The 22,369-nt window shown below is 46.5% G+C and overlaps 2 protein-coding genes across 14 annotated transcripts in view; one reads left to right on the forward strand and one right to left on the reverse strand.

Moving 5' to 3' along the window:
- Positions 1–14,192, forward strand: part of SPTAN1 (spectrin alpha, non-erythrocytic 1) — a 47,122-nt gene extending 32,930 nt beyond the window's left edge. For 8 of the 13 annotated variants that reach the window (XM_088525201.1, XM_088525198.1, XM_088525199.1 and 5 more), the window contains 20 exons: positions 791–922; positions 1,270–1,407; positions 1,759–1,863; positions 2,089–2,297; positions 2,882–3,002; positions 3,180–3,301; positions 3,843–3,975; positions 4,818–4,916; positions 5,244–5,403; positions 5,650–5,726; positions 5,886–6,095; positions 6,351–6,647; positions 7,045–7,157; positions 7,882–7,899; positions 10,960–11,014; positions 11,498–11,694; positions 12,081–12,134; positions 12,556–12,702; positions 13,005–13,152; positions 13,875–14,192. In XM_088525201.1, the coding sequence (XP_088381327.1) occupies positions 791–922; positions 1,270–1,407; positions 1,759–1,863; positions 2,089–2,297; positions 2,882–3,002; positions 3,180–3,301; positions 3,843–3,975; positions 4,818–4,916; positions 5,244–5,403; positions 5,650–5,726; positions 5,886–6,095; positions 6,351–6,647; positions 7,045–7,157; positions 7,882–7,899; positions 10,960–11,014; positions 11,498–11,694; positions 12,081–12,134; positions 12,556–12,702; positions 13,005–13,152; positions 13,875–14,000 (2,661 nt within the window). In that variant the 3' untranslated portion in view covers positions 14,001–14,192. The remainder of the gene's footprint in view (positions 1–790; positions 923–1,269; positions 1,408–1,758; positions 1,864–2,088; positions 2,298–2,881; positions 3,003–3,179; positions 3,302–3,842; positions 3,976–4,817; positions 4,917–5,243; positions 5,404–5,649; positions 5,727–5,885; positions 6,096–6,350; positions 6,648–7,044; positions 7,158–7,881; positions 7,900–10,959; positions 11,015–11,497; positions 11,695–12,080; positions 12,135–12,555; positions 12,703–13,004; positions 13,153–13,874) is intronic. The other 5 variants (XM_088525200.1, XM_088525205.1, XM_088525206.1 and 2 more) reach the window with 1 other exon arrangement.
- Positions 14,193–14,347: 155 nt separating this feature from the next.
- On the reverse strand, positions 14,348–22,042 carry DYNC2I2 (dynein 2 intermediate chain 2). The gene is made up of 9 exons (XM_088525209.1): positions 21,933–22,042; positions 21,247–21,501; positions 20,431–20,540; positions 18,362–18,519; positions 17,727–17,836; positions 16,704–16,871; positions 16,055–16,287; positions 15,170–15,327; positions 14,348–14,601 (listed from the first exon to the last, which is right to left on the reverse strand). The coding sequence occupies exons 1-9, from the start codon at positions 22,008–22,010 to the stop codon at positions 14,363–14,365; spliced, it is 1,509 nt and encodes a 502-aa protein (XP_088381335.1). The 5' UTR covers positions 22,011–22,042; the 3' UTR covers positions 14,348–14,362.
- Between the last annotated feature and the right edge of the window lie 327 nt (positions 22,043–22,369).

A 22,369-nucleotide genomic window follows, 5' to 3' on the forward strand; every position in this document is an offset into this window, starting at 1 on the left:
TTATTCTAACATTTCCTTTCATTCCATTCTCTCAGGGCATTGTATACCCATGTCTAATGTTACTAGCATTTCCAGTTAATACTTGTAAATTCTGTCTTGTCATTTTTGTGCTCTTGTTATCTTCTGGTGGGTGGATGGATGTGTGTATATGTGAGAGAGAATTGTATACTTCCTGCCATACCAAGGCTCCTCTTGTTCTCATGGTGCTCTCAGCAGAGAAAAGTTTTCAGCAAATAGCTGAAAGCTATTTTTTACAGTGCTTTTTGGCTGATAATTCACAATTTCAGCATATGTGGTCACAGATGATTTTGGCCAGTATCAAAACTGTGCAGGAAGGAGCTAGACAAAGCAGTGACTTCTCCTTGATAAGGAAGGGGAAGTAAAAACTTGTAAAACTAGTAGGAGTAGAAAGCATCATCCACTGTGCTTAGGTGTCTATACAGCTGCTGCTTTCTAGAGGAGATAGCAAAATAAATGAGAAAGCTTTACTCAAGTAAAGCCTAAATTAATCCTAGGAGTGTTTTATAGGCACATGTAAAATGCAGGAGATCTTGTCCAAGTTACAAATATCAGCATGCTGACAATTTAGTTAGGTTAAAGCCTCATTATTTACATAGATGTTGTTATTTCAGTCAACAAATAAGTATCTTTAAAGAGAATAAGTGTTCTTAGGCTAGACTATACACAATCGTGTGTCCATAGATGATGGTTGTGCTCTCTTGTCAGCCTATGAGAACAACTTAGGAGCCCTTTGTGCAGTGTCTGAAGAGTTTGGTTTTGTCCCATTCAGAGCAAGCATCAGAAACATCAAGCCTTTGAAGCCGAGCTCCACGCCAACGCCGACCGGATCCGCGGCGTCATTGATATGGGGAACTCTCTCATTGAAAGAGGAGCGTGTGCTGGCAGTGAGGATGCTGTGAAGGTAGATACAACAGCTCTTAAAGGACTTGCTGAGTTAAAGCTTTTATCTAACTGATTGGATAGTTGAGAGTTTTTCCCCATGGGGGAAAAGGGGAAAAAAAAGTACAGTAAAAATTAGGGTAATCATTTTGCTTCATTCCTAAGAGTGAGAGAGGTTTCCTGATCCTGCATTCATGATGTAAAAGTCAAACTGAACTAGTTGAGGCAGTGTGAAATAGTGGTTGTACAATTTGCAATCTGGAAACAGAAGCCAAATTTTTATCTTGTTCCGGCATTGTATTTGTTAGAACTTTTTCTTCTATTTCATTTTTTCTTTTTTACAGATTTTTATTTTCTCTTTTGTAACAGGCACGCCTAGCTGCCCTGGCTGACCAGTGGCAATTCCTGGTGCAGAAATCGGCAGAGAAGAGTCAGAAGCTCAAAGAAGCTAATAAACAACAGAATTTCAATACTGGAATCAAGGATTTTGATTTCTGGCTTTCAGAGGTAAACTGCCTGATACTGTGATTATTGGTTTATGAGACTTTTTAAATTCTTGCTTCTCTTTGTTTATATTAGCTTTTCTATAATACAGTGTACCTTTAAGCAAGTCTAGGTTTTGGCTGGAAAATATATTTATTATGAAATTATAAAAAGACTAAAATATTTGTGGATTTTTAAAATATGGTTTATGTAATAAAGTATCTTATGAATGAAATGGGTGATGCAGCAGATGTTTGTTGTCAAAAACTGAAAGAGAAATAATTTATGTGATCGTAAAGGCCTTACATCTGAAGTTTTGGTGAAGATGCAGCATATGACTCACTGCAACACATACTTTTTGCCCTTCTCTTCCAGGTGGAGGCTCTGTTGGCATCTGAGGACTATGGGAAGGACTTGGCTTCTGTTAATAACCTTCTGAAGAAGCACCAATTACTGGAAGCTGATATATCTGCTCATGAGGTATTGCCATCTCTCTTAATTTTGAAAGATAAATCATAGTAATCGGCAAATTCTACAGATTCTACAGATTCTGCTTCAATCTGTACTGCCTTCATATACCTGTTGGAACATGTTTTCCTAATACAAACTGGGACTCTGCCCAGCAGGCAGCTTTTTATTTCTGTGCTGAGATGGCAGAGAAAGGAGATCCATGTTGTTCCCATGCCCTTTCACCTGTGTTTCTAGGATCGTCTGAAAGACCTGAACAGCCAAGCCGACAGCTTGATGACAAGCAGCGCTTTCGATACTTCCCAAGTGAAGGACAAACGGGACACTATTAACGGGCGCTTCCAGAGGATCAAGAGTATGGCAGCTGCTCGCCGTGCAAAGCTGAATGAGTCCCACCGTTTGCATCAGTTTTTCCGTGATATGGATGACGAGGAGTCCTGGATCAAGTGTGTATTTGGGAAGTTCTGGGTGTTGGCATAAGGGCACATGCTTGTTTGTCACCTTGCTAACAATATTTGTAGTCTTAGTATGGTTTTATAGCTTGCTTTTCCATAGGTACGTGCCTGAACAAGAGATCATTTTTGCCTTCCAGTCAGGGAATATGATATTCAAAAAGGCTTCAGCACTAGCCTGGATGTGGACTTTATATCTACAGTTTTCTTTGACTAGGCCCCAATAAGAAAAGTTCTTTACTGAAACAACTAACGTTTTTTAACTCTGGACCAGATAATTGAAATTTGACTCCAGTCTTTTTGAGAGAACTCCTAACAAAAATTCAATTCCACCCTGCCCCCCCCCCGCCACTATCCTCTGTCTTTGTATGTTGTTATTTGAAACATTTTTAGCTTCTGAATACAAGGAGTTTTCTTAGACACTTTACACTGCTGCTTTTCTGCAAAATATATATTGCCCTATAAACTCAATAATTAGAATGAGGAACACCCTAGAACATGGTAAATATAAAGATGTTTGCTCTATTGTGAGGTTTGACCTGTGCAAGAAACTGCCACATTTTCTCTTGTGAATTTAGAGAGAAGAAACTGCTGGTTAGCTCGGAGGACTACGGCAGAGACCTAACTGGTGTGCAGAACCTCAGGAAAAAACACAAGCGCTTGGAAGCAGAATTAGCTGCCCATGAGCCTGCTATACAGGTAAAGAAAACCTGTTAAGGAAAGCAGCCCTGTAAGAAATGTTTTAGTTAAAATCACTTGCTTTATGAGTATGACCTGGTATAAGAAAGCCCATAATAGGTTTATAGGAATCCAGTTCAAGTGCAGAAGAGGAGAGCAAGGAATGTTCTAATACCTGTGTGCTTGTCTGCCCTGCAGGGTGTTCTAGACACGGGGAAGAAGCTTTCAGATGATAACACAATTGGAAAGGAAGAGATACAGCAGAGACTGGCTCAGTTTGTGGATCACTGGAAAGAGTTAAAACAGTTGGCAGCTGCTCGGTGTGTGAGACTCATCTTTCTGTAAAAATGTAGTAGACATAAAACAGTTACAGGGACTTGTAATAACCGAATTCAGCAAATTTCAGTTTTTTAAGATACAGATTGTTAGTCTGTAATACCATGTAGTAGCACCCAGCATTCATGACAGGTGTAATCATGTTCCTTGTTAGAGTTTCTGGGTCCTTTATACAGAAAACTTGGGTTTCTGTATAAGCCCATTTTTTGGTCCACTTGGAAACGCTGGATTTTAAATTAATTGACCTTCATCCTCACCACTGGGGGGACTGACCATCATCAGCAAATGGTTCATTGCAGTCTTTGGGTAACTGCAGGCTTTCTAGCCTAGGCAATTTCTAGAGCTGGTGATATCACAGTCTGCTGCTGAACAGTGTGAATGAGTGTACATTAGGGTTCAACTTTTGTGCCCAGGTACTCTGCAATTCTAATTTGCTTTTACATCTTGCATCTAAAAGGGGTAGAGCAGTAGTAAGCAGTGGTAAAGCACCACGATGGCTAATTTTGCCTTTCTTTTCCATGCCAGAGGGCAACGCCTAGAGGAGTCTCTGGAGTACCAACAGTTTGTAGCAAATGTTGAGGAAGAAGAAGCCTGGATTAATGAGAAAATGACATTGGTAGCTAGTGAGGATTACGGGGACACACTTGCTGCTATCCAGGTATGGAGAAAGTATTTTAACCTCAATTTCTACCACACTGTTATTGTCTAGACCTTAACGGACCATTCTGTTTAATTGCTTTTTCCCAATTTAGAGATTATTGTTTGCTCATTTTGATAGCGTGTATTCATGTACTAATTCATTTTACAGAAACATTCCAAGTGCTCGTTTTCTATAGAAAAGACTAAAAAATTTAGCTTAGTTTTGCCTCAGGATTTGTGGTGGGCAGTTCTGGTTAAATCACATGGCTTTTGTTTGTGCTGAATTGAGTTGGACTAACTGCAAAATCTACAGGTATGTCAGGATGGTTAAAAACTTTTCATCCTCCCTCAAAGTACCTGTAAGTAACTCGGAAGCGAAGCAGGACTATAACAAGAGGCTTAAGACATACTCTGGAGAGGCTTTTAGAATGTTTTAACTACAGCATAAATTACTGTTTCATAGCCCTGGACTCCACACATTGAGTTGTATTCAAGCCCTTCAAAGAGCTTCCTTTATCTGGATTTATCCGCCGTGTGCTTTTTTAAGCTTTGTAAATATCATGTAGGAAAAGATTTGACTCTGAAGTAAATTATTTCTTAATGAAGAGCTCTTTTTCCTGAGACTTTCCAAGAAATATAACTAAGAGAAAATTAGCTTAAAGTGGTTTTAGAGGTTATATCTAGGCTCCTTTCCTCCGTGGGGAGGCAGGAAGCAAGTTGTGTTAATGAGCAAAGATAAACTGCTCTGACCAAACCTTTTAATGTTAGCTGATTTAAAACAATAAATTGTTTTCTTCTTTTTTTGTTTCTAATAAGTAATGAGGAAGTATTTTTAAAAGTGACTACGCATTGTATTTGCAGGGCTTGCTGAAAAAGCATGAAGCCTTTGAGACTGATTTCACTGTACACAAAGACAGAGTGAATGATGTTTGTGCTAACGGAGAGGATCTCATTAAAAAGGTGAATATAAACTGATAAAGGAAAATCCTCAAAAGCTACCCAGGGTATTTTCATACTGAAGTAGGCTCGCTTTTCTCCCAGTATTGATTCGTTATCTGTTTATCTCTTGGTTTTTCAGTCTGAACAAGATGCAGTCTGAAGATGATCCTTACTCAGTTTTTGCAGCTAAATAACCTGTTAGTCGTAACTGCTTTTAAAACTGTTTTTGAGCAGTATTGTAGATTTGAGAATGAACAGTCTTTCAGTTGAATTCCTTGCTCTGTCAGTGAGATGCCTTGGGAAACCTTAAAATCACACGGTGTAACTTTTTTTCCTCCTGTCATGTAGAACAATCACCACGAGGAGAACATTACTGCCAAGATGAAGGGCCTCAAAGGCAAAGTGTCAGATCTGGAGAAGGCAGCAGCTCAGAGGAAGGCCAAGTTGGATGAGAACTCTGCTTTCCTTCAGTTCAACTGGAAAGCAGATGTAGTAGAGTCATGGATAGGTATGTCCTATATTGAGGGAGAGTTTGTTGTCATGAAGGAGCTGAAATGCTCAGATAGCTTCTCACTTGCCGTTGTAGTGAGAAGACATGAACCCAAAGTTCTCAGCAGTGCCATATCTGATATTTCACATTCTGTCGTTGGGGGTAATTATTTCATTGGACCATGAGGGTTTCCCCTATGAGAAAGAGAGAACATTTGGGAAGAATAAATATTGATGTTTTTATGTAATTTGCTTCATTTCTCAGGAGAAAAAGAGAACAGTTTGAAGACAGATGACTACGGACGTGACCTCTCCTCTGTACAGACACTGCTCACAAAACAGGTTAGTGCTCATGTTTTCTTCAGTCTTGCAAATGTTGGAAAAAAACATGTGAATGCTTCTGGAATATACAAGAATTTGGCATTTATTTTCATGTGTGTTTATTCCTGTATCTTTCATATATTCCAATCTAAACTAGTTGATTCTTTTTTCATGTTACAGGAAACTTTTGATGCTGGGCTGCAGGCTTTCCAGCAGGAGGGAATTGCAAACATCACTGCACTGAAAGACCAGCTACTAGCTGCCAAACACATCCAGTCGAAGGCCATTGAGGCTCGGCACGCGTCTCTGATGAAGCGCTGGAATCAGCTGCTTGCTAACTCTGCTGCCAGGAAAAAGAAACTCTTGGAGGCCCAGGAGCATTTCAGAAAGGTGAGCACCCAAACCTCTGCGATACTGAAATCTAATTGTCAGCTTCTGAGGGGGTGGAAATTACACTGCTGTAAACTTACAAAGCTTTCTGATTTACAGCTAGTGATCATGGAGGTGGGGATATTTCATAGGCTTTGAGGTATTTGCAGGAAATGAATAATAAAGGCAAATGATGGTTTTTGCTTGTTAAGCGCAGATCGTGTCATTACTGTACTACTGTGTAACTGAACAGCTGGATTGCTTTCTTTTTTCTAGGTTGAGGATCTATTCCTGACTTTTGCAAAGAAGGCATCTGCCTTCAACAGCTGGTTTGAGAATGCTGAAGAGGACCTGACAGATCCCGTGCGCTGTAACTCTCTAGAGGAGATCAAAGCACTGCGAGAAGCTCACGATGCTTTCCGTTCTTCGCTCAGTTCTGCCCAAGCTGACTTCAACCAGCTGGCTGAGCTCGATCGCCAGATTAAGAGCTTCCGTGTAGCCTCAAACCCATATACTTGGTTTACTATGGAGGCTCTTGAGGAAACCTGGAGGAATCTGCAGAAAATAATCAAGGTTAGTCAGAGAGAAATTTTGTTAACTTACGATGTTTCAAATCTTTCCTGGAAGTTCTACCTCCAAAATAATCAGTAGAAGAGCTCAGCACCTAAAGGATAGAAAACAATCAAAGACAAACCATACAAATGGAAATGTCTCTAATTTCTTAATTGTAAGATATGTCCAACATCTTTACCGTAATGTTACTGCTACATGAGTTCCAGTTCTCAAGATTTCAGTAGGATTGTTCTGGTTGTAATTTTATTTTGTCTAGCTATCAAAGACAATCTGAGTCCTCAGCCTTGCTCTGAGCTTCAGAATTGTGCTGGTATGCAGCTCTTTAGTTTTGCTTTGTCACAGGATGAAGATAATGGCATTAATTCTCTGTTTGAGAGTACTTTTGTTTGTTTCTCAGGAACGTGAATTGGAGCTGCAGAAGGAACAGCGAAGGCAGGAAGAAAATGACAAACTGCGCCAAGAGTTTGCTCAGCATGCTAATGCTTTCCATCAGTGGATTCAGGAAACGAGGTATAGGTTGTCTCGTGAGGAGCGGCCCCTAGAGAATTTCTCAGATAATATTTGTATCCATCCTACTTTCACTTCTCTAAGGTCAATCTACATTGTAAGTGTCTCCTGCTGAAAAACAGAGCTACTGAGCACTTGTCCCTTTCCTGCAGTTAGCATTTGAGAGAGGAGTGGATAGAGGAAACCCCTGAAACACAAGACTATAAACATGTTTTTGCTTCTGAATTCATTTTCCTGCAGTGATTCCAGGTATCCAGAACTTGGCTCTTGGCTCCAGTTATTCCTGAGCTAGTCTGCAGTACAATCGGGGAAAAAAAACAAATACCTAGAAGCAGACTGTAAAGTGCCTGTGATACCTCTGTTAATGTTCCTCCTGTATTGATTATTACATTAAAAATCTCACTACAGCTTCAATAGAGGAGGAAAAAAAAAGCTTAAAAAATGCTTATCCAGGTTATTGTCTAATAATGTCCTTATCTGGGGAGAGGCAGTAAAGATTTAACAGATACACATGCGTTGTGATTACAAGGAGGTGAGTTCAGTTTTCATGTAATCCTGTGATTCTCTGTCTCTGTGTTTACAAACAGTTCTGTGTGCTTTCATGAAATGCTGAAATATAAATATGATTTCTAACTGTTGATGTTTGCTTCCCATCCAAATCTCTGTCCCTCTCTCACTGTCTTGTCTTTGTCCTGCTGCCTGATGTTTGGATCTTCACATTCTACAGGACTTACCTGCTAGATGGGTTAGTATTGAATTTTATATCTTTAAAAATGTGGTGATTGTCTTCTGCTCTGTCTGTTTTCTTCTGTCATTGCATTGCTTTTGAAAGCACTGAACCCCCTTTTATTTGCAAAGAGCAACCCATAGCTGAGGTGCATAGACATGAAACAAGATTCTGGAGTAGATTCAATAAATAGAAACCTATAGGAACGTTGTTATTTCCCAGTCAGAAGTAGGAAAAAAAAAAAAAAAAAAAAAGCATTAATGGGTTTCCACTCACGGAAATCCTTACTTTAATTCTTCTTTTCCCTGGGGCTTTGCACAAGAAAATGCTTTTAATCTGATGAGATATGGAAGAATGTAATATAATTTGCACTCCCTTGCCTTTGGGAAACGGCTGACATTACTAATTTTCCAGCATGCATAGATTTGCTTAGTGAAACAAACCTATCCATTATATCTGTTCTCAGAATCCAGAAAACTCCAAAGTTATTGACTGCCTTTTGCGATGGGGAGGAAAGAATCCTATGAAGAATTTTACTTAAATGACATGTCTTAAAACTTTGTAGGATGCAAATATTAACTGGCCCTTTTTTAACTTGCTGCATAACTGTGTTCCCCAATAGGAGTTCACTTCACAAAAAGAAATTACACCTTGATGGCAGCCGACAAAACCTCCCAATATGGTCCTACAGGCTGATGCCTGCACTTCCAAGAAATACAAAATCGTTCATTTGGGCAGCAGGACTAATTCCTGACAAAGATGCAAGTTGATTATTGGTCAGAAAGCAGAAAGAATAAAGTCTGAAATAGCTTCTGACTGCCAAACCCTCTGAGAAGGGTTTATCTGGTTAAATTTGTTCTAAAAATCAGCCACACAGAAAGCTTTGTACCAAGCTGTAATATAAAATATTAACAAACACTGTGAGGCTGGTGCCGAGGTTTGTATGTTACCCTGTGCTGGTGTGGAAGAAGGGGCCTTTCCCATAAAGTGAGGCTTTTCCTGATGAAAGGGTGGAATTCTTTGCAGATAATTGTGCTTCTGATGTGCTCCGTAATGATCACAGTGTCTTCTGTCCTGCTGTTTCTGCCAGATAAAAATAATTTGCCCCATTTTTGTTGTGCGCTTTAATGGAACCAAGCAGATTTTCCTGGAACGGGTGCTGAATTCTCTGCTCTTTTGTCAAGCAGTGTCGTGGATTAGTTCTGGTGTCCAAGAATGAGCTTAAAGAAAGGAGCCATTTACTGCAAGATGGGGGGGGTCAGGGTTCAAGATCAGTGTGCCAAGCGCTTTTGTTGAGCAAATTACCAGAAGGCCACTGATACGCGAGGCAGTTTGCCCTTAATTCTGTGTGAATGGATTAAAAATGCAGATTTAGCCCTAAGAGGCATTGGCTGGGCTTAGCCTCGGGCCGGGGGGAGGCAGCGCTTCGGAGAAGCTTCCAGACGCGCGGGGTTGTCCCGCGGCCGCCTCACGCCGCAGCCCCGGGTGCCGCCTGGCGTCGCCGGCGGGAAGCTCCTCTGGGGGAGGGCAGAGCCGCCTCTAACGAACCGCTCACTGAGGTAACCGCAGGGCCTGGGTCCTTCTAGCGACTCTCCCTTTCTCGTAACTCACGTGAAAACAGTTACTTGTGCGCCCAGCGCTTGGGTATTTTTTTCTCCGTTAAGCGGTTGCTTGTTTGCCACGAGGCGGTGCTCGCTTGGAGTGCGGCTCCGTTGCTGTGGCTGTGTTTGGGCATGTGCTTTCCTCTGCCCTTCCTTCTTCCTTTTTGGAATTTACCTGCTTTCTTTCCTTTGACTAGCATAGCGTATCGTCGTGTCATTCGTGTCTATCAGTATGAAGTTGGGGATGATCTATCTGGAAGGTTTTTTTTCCTTGTATTTTCTTACCTCACTTTTGGTTTTTCAAATGCACTCTTAATTCTGAGGCTCGCTTTCCTTCCGACTAACTCTCACTGCTTAGAGATGCTTGGAGGTTTGTGTCCCCCTCCGTGGCTGGCTCCCAGCCTCCTGCTCAGGGCCGCGGGGCTGCGTTTCGGCTGCTTAAACTGCGCCTGAGCCTTAACCCTGGGGCTGAGAAACACCCAAGTGTTTGATGCATTTTCATTGCTACAGAGTGATTCAGCACTTGAAACCTCTCTCAAGAAGCACAGGAGCCTTTAGGAGGAGGATGAAAGGTTTTGGTGGGGATGAGAACCTGGGTTTAGTGACAGGGGTTTGAGTCCCCAAGGGTCACAAAGCAGCAGCACAGCCCGTCTCTGCAGCGCCCACACTTGATGCCCGTGCACAGGGCATTTAGTATCAGCTCTCACCATAATCAAGCACGGAGGTTCTTACAAAGCTGCTGCTGAGCATTGCTTAGGATCCAAGAGCATAGAGTCAGCATCCAGAGGCCTTCCGCAAGGAGTCCCTCAAGGTGCATTTTGGCGGCTGTGACCATGGTGATTTTTACCCACTCGCGTTGGGGCCGCTGTGCCCACGTAGACCCACATGGGGTCAGGGCCGCTGCCTCAGCGTCTCTGAGCGCAGGACAGGAGAGACGGGGAGGGAAAAACAAGGAATATCCACTGCCCAGCAGTGTAGTGCGGGTCTCCAGCGTCCTGTAGTGATTATGCCGTATTAGGATCACATCTGAACCAAACTAGTAGTTTTCAAGAAATCTTTTTCCCCTATTTCCCCTCTCTTTTAGAGCTCTTGTATCCCACCAGCAAATACAGCTCCAGTGAATCACCTGTAGTTTGTGTGTGCGTGTGTGTGTTGAGCACAGTGGAGTGGGGCAGGACTACACCAAGTTCCTAATTTTGTTGGGTCTGATGCAGTAGGTGCTTTGGATTTGGCATGAAGTGTGGCTACTGATCGTGTTGCCTTTCAAACGGGGCTAGAAATTAACTCTGTAGAGCAATGAGGCCTAAAGATGTACGTACATCTGCCTTACTTAGGATGAGTCAGAATCAAAACACAAAACCAGCATTAACATATGTACAGGAGAAACGTACTGCAGTGAGAAGGACTGTTAATTTCGAGCCCCACGTGCTGTTTTGGGCAGCAGAAGAGCTCGTTCTCACTGTGGCTCTGTGTTTAGGTCCTGTATGGTGGAGGAGTCGGGAACGCTGGAATCGCAGCTGGAAGCTACTAAGGTAAGCAGTGCTCACCTGGGGTTAAATGCTTTTCCCAAGAGCTACCGGGGACCATGCAGGGAGGAAGGAAGTATATGTAACTATATGGTAAAATTCTGAAATGATATGGTTTTGAATACCACTGGGATTATCTGTTCACATATCAGATGTCTACTTGTATCTCAAGCCATTAAGTAGCACTCTAACATAGTTTTTCTTCTTACTTTCTAAATGACGGCGTAGAGCAGGAAGGATACAGTATTTTGAGTTTTTTTCCTAATAGAATGTATTTTTCCTCAAGAACACAGATCCTGTTGGTTTCCAATAACACAATGAAGATTATATGTTGAGTATTGTTTTCCAGATCCCAGTAAATATGTGTAAATTTGTAATTCCAGCAGACAAAAGGAATAGTGTAATAAAACAGAGTGCACAGGCTGTTTCTGCTCAGCCCATCAAGGATGTTATTCCTTGATAACATCCTGTTGCTCTCCTAATAAACAGCGCAAGCACCAGGAGATTCGAGCGATGAGGAGCCAGCTGAAGAAGATCGAGGACCTTGGAGCAGCCATGGAAGAGGCACTTATCCTGGACAACAAATACACGGAGCACAGCACCGTGGGGCTGGCGCAGCAGTGGGACCAGCTGGACCAGCTGGGAATGCGGATGCAGCACAACCTGGAGCAGCAGATCCAAGCCCGGTACTGCCTTCCCGCTGCGTGGTGTGAAGCGTGTCCAGCGCAGGCGCGGGGGGACGGATGACGCGCACGTTCGTCTAGAAGTCAAAGCTCCGCGCGGTCTGTGCTGGTGCATCTGCTGTGGGCTGACTAGACCGGGAAGTGTAGAGGGCATCTCCCGGCCCCCTTGGAGGGGCGCCCTTGGGAGCTTGGGGAGTGGTTGTGTTGGCGATCAGCAGTTAGGAGATCATGGAAAACTGGTGCTTGCGCTGAGCTGTGGTTGATGATGCAGCGTGCTGTCCGACCAGTGGTTCTCCCCTTGTGATGCAGATGTCTGGCTTGGGGCAGATCGACACCGGTGCTGGTCTGGGGTTAGGACCCGCTCACTAGTTTTGCTTCTTCCCTTTCAGAAACACAACTGGAGTCACCGAGGAGGCCCTGAAGGAGTTCAGCATGATGTTCAAGTGAGTCGCAGGGAAAGCCAGGGCAGGCTTGAGATACCTCTGGCACACGGATGGCTCGATTCACAGCTAGGATTATCTGACTGATCCCTTTGCGGCTCCTTTTCTGTCGGCTCACGTTTGTGCTGAGCTGCTCTGATCTCTGGAGCCTCCAGCTGCCCTTGCTGCTGGCTGGTACAGCCGCCCCGGAGGCTCCGCTGGGCGTGCTCGGTTGTGGGCCCAGGGGTGCAGGAACCATCTGTGTCCAGGTATCTCAGCTGGGGGATACAGCTGGGTTTCGCTGCTCATTAAGCAACGTAAAGAACTTGTGTCTTACACGTGTAAGAACAGGAGTTATCATCTGTTCCAGTTTTCAGCCCTCTACGTAGCTTTCAGTCAGTTACTACAAAGATTTGACACTTAAAACACAAGTTTTTGTTTTTAGGCACTTTGACAAGGATAAATCTGGACGCCTTAATCACCAGGAGTTTAAGTCTTGCTTGCGCTCTCTTGGATACGACCTTCCTATGGTTGAGGAAGGAGAGCCGGATCCGGAGTTCGAGTCTATTCTTGACACCGTAGATCCTAACCGGTACGTGGGTGGGGAGGTTTTATTTTTCTGTTGCAGAATGTTTGTATCGGTATCATCTGTGTTTTGGGCAGCTTGTTACTGCTGTGGTTGTTTTCCTACCAATTGATGTAAAGGGTCTCTGAATGCAAGACCGACATTTGTGAAATTTATTCTAGGAAACGGAGCTGATGATAAGTCTCCTCTGTTAGACTTTGCACTGCTCCCAGCACAGCTAAATCTGCTCCCAGAAGGTTAGGTCTGGAATGTTTTCTGCTGGGTATTACTGGGTGGCAGCACTCACGTGCCCTTTGTTTCACCGGCAGGGATGGACACGTCTCGCTGCAGGAGTACATGGCATTCATGATCAGCAGGGAAACTGAGAATGTGAAATCCAGCGAGGAGATCGAGAGCGCTTTCCGAGCCCTCAGCTCAGAGGGGAAGCCCTATGTGACCAAGGAGGAACTCTACCAAGTGAGTATCCAAGTGGCTGCTCTCTGGTCACAAGTTCTGCTCGCAAAGACCAGCCCTTGTCTGGTGCTGGGAGGGTCGGGTCACTGTGGCTGTCGGCTCTGAATGTGCAGAGGTGTCTCCTGCAACCAGGGCAGAAGTGATGGTGGAGGCTGCACCCAGCTGCCGCGTGCCTCTAGGAGAGGAAAAGCTTCAACTGACAGATAACTATTCGGGTTAAAGTGGGGTTTGTTTGTTTGTTTTTTAAAAAAGACTACTCAGAGGCCTGGGAAGGGAGTGTGTTCACAGCCTCTGTCCTCAGAAACTTTTACTTTCCTCTGTTTGGGAGACTAGATGAATCCCTTTCTCCAAACAGTGATTCAGAGGAGGAATTTAGGTACCTAAGCTTGGACAGGATGAACACCTCCTCCCTCTCCTTTCCCTGCCAAGACAGCAAGTTTTTCCTGTCTGAATCCCACTGGCTGGCAGAGAAATAAAGAGGTGGTTCTCCTTCCTCATGTGCGTTACCTGTTCTGTCTTCTCCTTGGTGGGAAGACTCGGGTCAGCCCTTCCAGCCTTTAACTAACAGCACAGACCAGCAGCCAGAAGGGTTCTTTGCCAGCCCTAGCTCTGGTGCTGCAGCTTCTGCTCCCAGGTGCCTCCAGGAAAGGGAGGGCTGTTTGAAAATGCTCCAGCTGCAGCCACAAAGCGCCTGTCTCCACCTCGGCGCTGTCTTTGTCTTTCAGAACCTGACCCGGGAACAAGCCGATTACTGCATTTCTCACATGAAGCCCTACATGGACGGCAAGGGCAGAGAACTTCCTTCCTCCTTCGACTACATAGAATTTACACGTTCACTTTTTGTGAATTGATACAAAACACTAGTTCCAAAAGATGCAAAGAACACGCTTACGTTTGCCGACTATAGCTCTGCATGCGTCTCTCTTTGTGCTCTACAATAATCAATGTTACTTTATGATGTAACCTAAACAGCTTAGCTTAAACTCTCCTAGGGAAAATGAACATATTGCAGTGTGCTTCAATAAAAGTTATTGGTCCAAATACATCATCTTGTGTTTAATAGCTAAATACAAATTCAACTGTTATTTGAATGAAACGCCTGCTGTCAAAAATAGGTGTGTTTTGCAGTTGGACTCTATGGATGAGGTAAACGGGCAGCTTTTTCTGGAGTCAGAGTTGGAAGAGGCTTCCAGCACCCGGTTACGTTGCTCTTTCAGTCGGTGACCTCGCTTGCCAGCTGCTCCAGGTGCTTCATTTCCCTGGGTCCCTGCTCCGTGAAGTCAGAACTGAGCTGCCAGACTTGGACGGCACCGGTGGCGTCTCCTGCTGCCAAGAGCTGAGGCTGCCGGAGGTTGAATTCCAAACAGTAGACAGGGCTCTCGCCTGGGGTCTGCTTTATGGAAACGGCAGCTTTCTGGGTACTCTTCTCCAAGTCAAACAGCTGCACCTCTCCTTTAAAACAAATACGTGTCACACCTCCTGCTGTAACACCTTTTGTATTGAAGAACCGCACCTTAGAAAATCCTTAGTGTGGCACCTGTAGCTGTTGCCCCTTCTCTCTGTCTAGACTGACACTTGCCATCGTGCCAAGACAGCACAGACTTCTCCTTCCACTGGCAGGGCTTTGGCAGGCTCGTTTCAGCTCTGAAATATCCACCCCTTAACCCAAATATAGTTGGGGCAGTTTCCTGAGGTCATGTTTAAAACAGTTCCAGCTTTCTTGTTTTTGGCATTTTTTTTTTTACTACTAAGAATTAGCTACAGTAATCTTGCCATGCTACATCACACACCTGCCAGGGAACTGTTCTGGCCACAGCAATAATGGTGTGATGAAAACAGCCGTAACTGCTGCCGAAGTCCTGGGGAGCTGGGAGTGACCCCAGCGTGCTCAGGGTGTGGTACCAACAATGGTGACTGTTCTCAGGGGAAATGCTAATCAGAGTAATTGACTTGTATTAATTAAAAAACAGCCCAAAACTTTAACCTTCTCTCTAAGACCAGGTTCCTTACAGCTACTTGCCTTCCCCAGAAGCTGCTGCGAAGACCAGTGGTCGCACTGGAGACCAGCGTACACAGAAGAGGTATTTTTTTGATAACTGAACAGAAATGAGGGGCTGCGCCTGCAGCAGGGAATGTAAGTGAACGTGTCCATCAGTCCCACAGCTCAGAAAGAGATTCCTGGAAAACATAAGCATTTCATAGGCTGTAGTATAAAGTAAAACACTCTAGAAGGAGGGTCTAGGCCCATGTTACTGTTTTTTAGGTGTGTCTTAGCGATTCCCAAGCTCTGCTCTGGGCCCTGGCCTGCAGCTGCTCTGCAGAAGCAGAGCTTTGTTGGTGCTTTCAATTAAGTTTAATGAGGGCTCCTGTTGTCTGCTGGGTATTGATGGTTTGTGGGCCAGAGATGCCTGGGAGCTGCTGATCTAGAGCGAGCCCTTGTTGGCTGTGCCTGTCTGAGGCAAATCAAATGTGGGTGCTGGGTAAACTGCAGCTAGAGACTTCCAACTTGGGCGGCTGTGAGTAAGGCCTGTGAAGGGCACATCACTTCTATGCTGATGAAATAATCTGCTGTTCTTCAGCACCTTCCCTTTACTTGAAATTGCTCTTTGGCATTAACATAACTTGAAGGATCTTAAAGGAAAGTGCTATGGTCTACATGGGCCTGAGTGGAGACAGTATCTGATGTTACCTGGGTGCTGGGCCCTTGTGGCACAGATAGGGGCGCAGCTTCACCAGCCAAATAACCATTTCTGCTGCCATAGGAAGGTACTTTGTCAAATCCGGGAAGCCAGGAGACCCTTTTTTTGGAGCTTGTGCCCCCGGGTCACTTGAGAAGGGGGTGTTTAGAGCCATCCGGTGACTTGGGCTGCAGCGCGCGCTACCCGGGTGCTTTCCCAGCACTTGCCTGTGGAAGGGCGAGCAGCTCACGGAGTAGAGGGGGCCACCGTGCGGGGAGAAGGCGAGTTCTGCCGGGGCCCTGAGGGGCAGGGAGCGGCCTGGTCGCTGCAGAGCCTCAGTCCTGGCTGCCGTGGAGCACTGCAGGGCAAAGCCGCCTTCCACGCCGACAACGAACACGCATGGATCAAAGTGCGAAAAAGAGAGCGACGTGACGCCCACGGCCGTCTCTCCCCACACGAGCTACGAGAAAAACACCCAAAGCTGCGGTCTGCAGTGGAGCACCCAGGCAGTCCCAGGCTTGGCACCAGACTGGCCGGGTCCCAAGCAGCTTTTACTGCACAGCTCACACTAGCTGTGACACGTGCAGCACTGCTCAGCCTTCAGCCCCTGCGGCATCCTCCAGCAAGGGGAGTTGCGTGCATTAATATTACAAGCAAGTTTTCCATCCTAGCAGCTCCTAAAAGCAGCTGTCCCCACCTTTTCTAGAGGTGGTTTCAGTACAAGGGACATGGGGCTTGATCAAGGGTCAGCGTGGCTGGTGGGAAGGACTTTACATCGCTCTTCTCATGCGAAAGGCATACTCTGCCGCTGGAAACTAGGGTTACGATGTGGGGTTTTTTTTGTCAAATCGGCCCTCTTTGAAGGGCTGAGCTCACCTTCTTGAGCTGAATGCTGCGAGGGATCTGCTGAGCCACCAGGGCGAATCCTTCAGCCAAGACCAGCCGGCCGTCGCGCTCCTCTTGCCACACCAGGATCTTTCCATCTGTGGACGCGCTCAAGAGCTGAAAGTGGTTCCTGTGCTTCCCGGCTGGTAACCAGTTAACCTGCTCCAAACACAGCGGGTTCGGGAGGAGAGGGGCTGTCGGAACTGCCCTGCGCACTCAGCAACCCACCCCCGCTGTCCCTGCAAGACCAGGGGCTGGCCACTAATCTTGGTATCAGACCAGCTTCTATGAGGCGCCTGAATACCTTAGTCCCCAAGAGGGTCAAAAAGCACTGCCTTTTTTTTTTTTTTTTTAATAAACCCCTTAATTCAGACTAATCATTGGCAAATTTTGACCTTCAAGTTCTAAGCAAACTACCTCGACCCTAAGATCCTAGGACAGGTAGAACTGAAGCCAGCAGTCTGCAGTAGGAGAGCAGACCTGGAAGTAACAAATGCTCCTGAAAAATGGGAATATAATTTTAGCCTGCAGAAGAGAATCAGCAATTCTCTCAGGTCTGTCAGGAGCTCTGAAGCCTCAGACAAACTACCAGTGAAGTCAGACTGCAAGAACAAACAGTGACCTTTTGTGTAGCTTAAGTTCCTACTAAGGATCAGTCCTTATTTGCTACCTATATGTTTAAAAGACTGCAAATAGTGTTGATTTCTCTGCACCACTGAACAATTACAGCATGGAAATGAGCCCATTCCTCATTTATCCTGAACACCAAGAAGTTATTTTTACAGGTAAAGTGTGTAATTCATAAAATACTTGTTCAGTGTCATAGCAGTCCCTTTAGACCTGGGGAAAAAAATAGCCAATGGAGCCAATCAAGAGAGACCAAAACTGCTGAACTACAGCAGCCCACCTGAGAGCTTCAGAGGAAGCATCAGTAATTTGTGCAAGAACTGAAGGAATGAAGCAGCAAGGGCAGCTCTCTCCTTCCCCAGTGCTGTGCTGCGGACAGTCTGTTACCTGATAGACTGGATCCGTGTGTGTATCGTCTGTCATGCCTGTCCTCCAGATCAGGGGGTCTCCTGTTCTGCTGGTGTCCCACACCACCACTTCTCCACTGAAAAGGCCACCTGAAAAGGATGAAAGTGCCAATAAAATATAAGCTCTAGCAGTGCGTAACATGAATTATGCAAAGGGCAGCAACTGTGAATGATGGTTCCTGCTGCTTAGGCTTGTGCATGAGCATGACCAGAGTCCTGGGAGGAGCAGTCCTGAACGGAGGGTGCAGGAACATAAATAAATGTGGAAAGGGGCAGGGGCCTGGCACCCGCACAGGGGCACGGGCAGCTCTGCTGTGAGACAGCACACGGCTACTGAGGGAGTTCGTTCTTCCTGCTCACAACCAGAGCTGCACTGGCCTTTGGCATCTCTCTGCGAGGAGGTGATAGCAAGGCAGACATCACTGAAAGGAATGTCCCAGGGTCCAGAGACAACGACCAGTGATGCATTTAGGCTCACTAGGGAGCATTGGTTCCATTGAGCAAGGCGCTACACTACCCTTATTTTTTCCAAGAAATTTTATGTTGAGCTGAAAGATGCAAGTTACAGGAAATACAGGAACATTTCAAATAAGAGCTAAGGCAAAGGCAACCCACCAGCAACCAGCGAAGGCTGGGAGGGATGGAAAGCCAGGCACATAACCGAGCTGGGAACATCCACCACCAGGTCAGGGCGTTGTGGGTTCAATCCTCTTCTGTCCAGGTTCCACGTACAAACATAGGATTTTTCTGTGCTCCAGTCCCCATCATCCAACCTGCAGGAGAGAAGGCTACAGCTCATCTCGTGGGTTACTGCCAGGGGCTCTGCTATGTTCCATTCAGCAGTGAAGCCTGGGCTATTTTGCAGACAAAAAGAAAACTGAGGTCAAGAGAAGTTGAGGTGATTAAACTTGCTTTTCACACTAGTGCAGCTACAGTCCACGTCAGTGCACATACAGGGCTAAGTGCCTGCAAGCAAATCTCAGCCGTGATTCACTGTTCCAGGACCTAGTAACTGTTCAAGTAATGGGAATGATGTAAGAGGCACATTACAGAAAGTTGCTATGAATATTTGAGAATCAAAATCCAAAGAGACCAGAGCGCTCTCAGAGCAGGATCTGAACACACGCAGAGAGGAGATGTCTTCCCTGGAGGCCTGATCAGGGCTGAGAAGGACTTACCAAGTCTCGTGGCCCGAGCTAAGCAGCATGAGCTGAAGCCTGGATGCCTGCACAGGAACATGGAACTTCCTTCCCAGCCACCAGCTGAGGGTGGTTACTGCACATGAACGTGCTCTGCACTCCAGCGCTACAAATTTCAATACTTGTTTGTCACAAATAAGTGGCTCTCATGAATCTTTTCATTTGGAGATTCTAAAAGGCATCTGCCACTCTGCTTTCTTTGGTATTCATAGCTGTTCCATTCATGCGTTATCAAAATGTAACCTTCTTTTGACAAGAGACAGAACACATCCAAAATAATGACTACTACCAGCCATCTGCCCCGAGCAGAAGTGACAAGACACTTGCACATTTACTCTCTAGATCCCAGTGAATGCCTGTGGTGCTTCCCATTTTCTAAAGCTAAAGGTTTCCCAAACAAAGGTACTTTGAGCTAGAGCATCTGAAAAGATGTTCAGACAAGCAAGGGCGCTAGTGCCAAGGGCCTACGTGCAGGACCTCCGTGTACTCTGTCATTAGCACCACACTGACACTCGTGTTGTGGCAAGAAAATGATGGGAAGGAGATCTACAGACCAGCAAGTGGCCAGGACAAAAGCAGCCCTTTTGAGCCTAACCTCTACTGCCTTTACCTATTGCTCCTAATTCTTGTACTGAGGTAGTGCTTGAGATAACAAATAAAAAGAGCAGTTCCTCATGCAGGGAATAGCCGATTTGTGAAACTCCCCACCAAGGGACTTTGCAGATTCCAAAAGCAGCCACATGTTCAGAGATTGCACCCCTGCTCATCAAAGGGGAGTCTCCTAAGAGACGCATTATAATCTGAAAATACCTGTAGGTTAGGAGAGCAGAAGGGACAAGAAACACACGTGTTTCTCTTGTTTTATTCTTCCCTACACCTTTACTCACAGATGCTCTTTTTGCAGGACTTTTAGTCTAAGAAAACAGTAGCAGAAGAAAAGAAGAGTAAGGGCAGTGGAAGGCACAGAGAAGAAACACAGGTAAAGACACATACCTTTTGCATTGGGTAAATGCTTTGTCCAACCCTTATTTTAGGGCCGGCCTAGCTCTTCTTAACTAATTGTTAGCACATGTCCATGGCATTAGGTGCATGTGTGAAAAGATGCCAGGTGCATCTAACGTGCTAAGAGACCACATTAAAACAGTAAGATCTTCAAAGAAGATAAGCACGTACTTCTAAACCTCACCCATGTATATTTGCAAGTGCATCTGCTGTTTATATTTTATTTCCAAGCAGAATCTATCCAGAAACCAATCAGTGTTGCATGTACGTATCCATTTTCTAAATAATAATAATCGAAATTTAAAGTTGCCCTGAGACTTGGGTTTTTTTGACTAGGGATTAGGTTTTTTTCATCATGAATAAGGTGTGTCTGTATCTGGTTTACTGCTGGAGACAAAGTGAACATATGTAAAATGTAGGTCAGCCTGAAAATGTCACATTTTCAGCGACCCTCAGTTGCGCTCAACCCCCTCAGATACTCACCGGCCGTACGAGCACGCAACGACGGCCCCCGTCGCGTTCCACGAGACACCTGTGACCTGCAGCTTTCGATGCTGAGCTTCTGGGTATGACAACGTGTGCAAGCACAACACCTAGGAGAGATCAAATCCCCGCACTGAATCTCTCTGGGCACAGGGAGAGGTGATCTCTTTGGCTCCTGCGTATGATCTTGGGGTCAGAAGCCTAAGAAGCATATAGATATACAAGTGAAAAAGAAGCTCAGTTCCTAAAGGGAGACATCAACTCCACATGACCCTACCAGAGCAGCCATCCTTCCACTATTGCCACTCACAGACTGCATATTTTGGGGGTAGCAACACAGGCCAGGCTGCAGGGACTTAGGGCAGCCTGTTGCACTGGCTGAGCTTAATAAGCAATGGTTTGAAAATGACTGCACCAACATGTACAGACAGAAACCAATCGCCTCCACTCTTCAACACTAAGCTACAAACAAATATAATCCAAGTAGGAGGAGTTGCCAAATCACTGACTTCAACTGTTCCTAGACAACCATGAGTCTGGCACACCTGGAAGGGGCTGCTGAACCTGTAGTAAGACTGTACCCAGGGGAGGCTTCCTGCCCACCAGGCTGCTGCTCACTGATGGCAAGAGCAGTTTTAGCAGGCAAGGTGACACTGCAAGCAAAGGAAAAGGATGGAGGAAAAAAAAAAAAGACTAGTAATTTCTAACTATTAAAATCTGGCAAGATCAATCCCAGTGGTAAGAAACACAACATGTTAGAGCCACTGCAACCAGCTCTGCAAGGTGACAACACAGACCTGAGTTCTGTTGACTTACTGTGTCATTCTGATCTGTCCAGTTCACTTCGAAGCCATCGAAGGCATGGCTCCTGCAGTTCTTACTGAGCTCCTTGATAACAGTGTCCTCCACTCTCTGCAGGAAGGCCAGCAGGCGAGCGGCGTCCGCGGGCCCCTCTTGCAGGGAGTCCCGGGCAGCACCTGCGCCCAGCTCCGTCTGCACGCCGGCCTCCCGCTTCGTGCCCGTCTGCGCCGCCGCTTCTGCTGTCGCAATGGGCCCCGTCTGGCAGCTTTTCTAGGAAGAGGAGACAGGGGCTCTATAATCCCAACGGAAAGAAAGCGGTGCCCAAGATGCTATTTTGTCACTTGGCAGAGATGTTTGAGCATATTTGGGCATCTCAGGCTCGCGGCCAGGCGAGTGTAACTGCCTGGGTGCTAGTTAGTACTTGTGGCCTTCATGCGGCCAGGCTGGAGGCACAGAGACCTCGGCAGTTGGGCTGGGGGGAGTGAAAGAGAAACGCAGCGAGTATCCAGGAGCGACAACGGGGCACGGCCACGGCAGGGGCTGCGCGTGGGTTTGTCACGGCTGCAGGAAGGGGCTGCACTGAAGGTACCCGCAGAGCGGCGGGGGCCGCGGCGCGGGGAGGTCCCGGGCCGGGCCCGCCGCGGGGGCTGGGGAGGAAGCCGCGCTATAAGAGCAGCGGGGCGAGCGCGGGGGCCTCTCACCGCTTCGCAGCGCGTGTCCCGGGCGCGTCTCCACAGCGACCCCACGTCGGCGCTGCCCGCCGGCCCGTCCGCGAACATGGCGGCGGCAGCGACCCCAACGGGGCTGCCGCAGCCCCCGGTTCCCATGGCAACGCGGGATGGCGCCGCGGGATGACGTCACCCCGAGCGCCCAGGCGGTAACTGCGCGGGGCGGGGGCCATGTTGGCGAAGGGCGCGCGGGCTTCGGCCCTGCGGCGGGAAGGGCCCGGCCGTGCTGAGGTGGCGCCGCCATGTTTGCTAGGCCGCCCGGCCCCGAGCGTGTGCGGAGACGCGCGGCAGCTCCTCCGCGGAGGCTGTCGTGCCCCTTGTAGAGCTGCTGTTGCACCCCTGCGCCTGAGGGCTGCAGCCCAGTGCGGTTGCCGGAGCTGGGCCCTGCTCCTGTGCGGAGATGAGCAGGG

Source organism: Tinamus guttatus, unplaced genomic scaffold, assembly GCF_059628265.1.
Source record: "Tinamus guttatus ecotype Peru unplaced genomic scaffold, ASM5962826v1 Tinamus_guttatus_pri_ptg000226l, whole genome shotgun sequence".
NCBI classification, from domain to species: Eukaryota; Metazoa; Chordata; class Aves; order Tinamiformes; family Tinamidae; genus Tinamus; species Tinamus guttatus.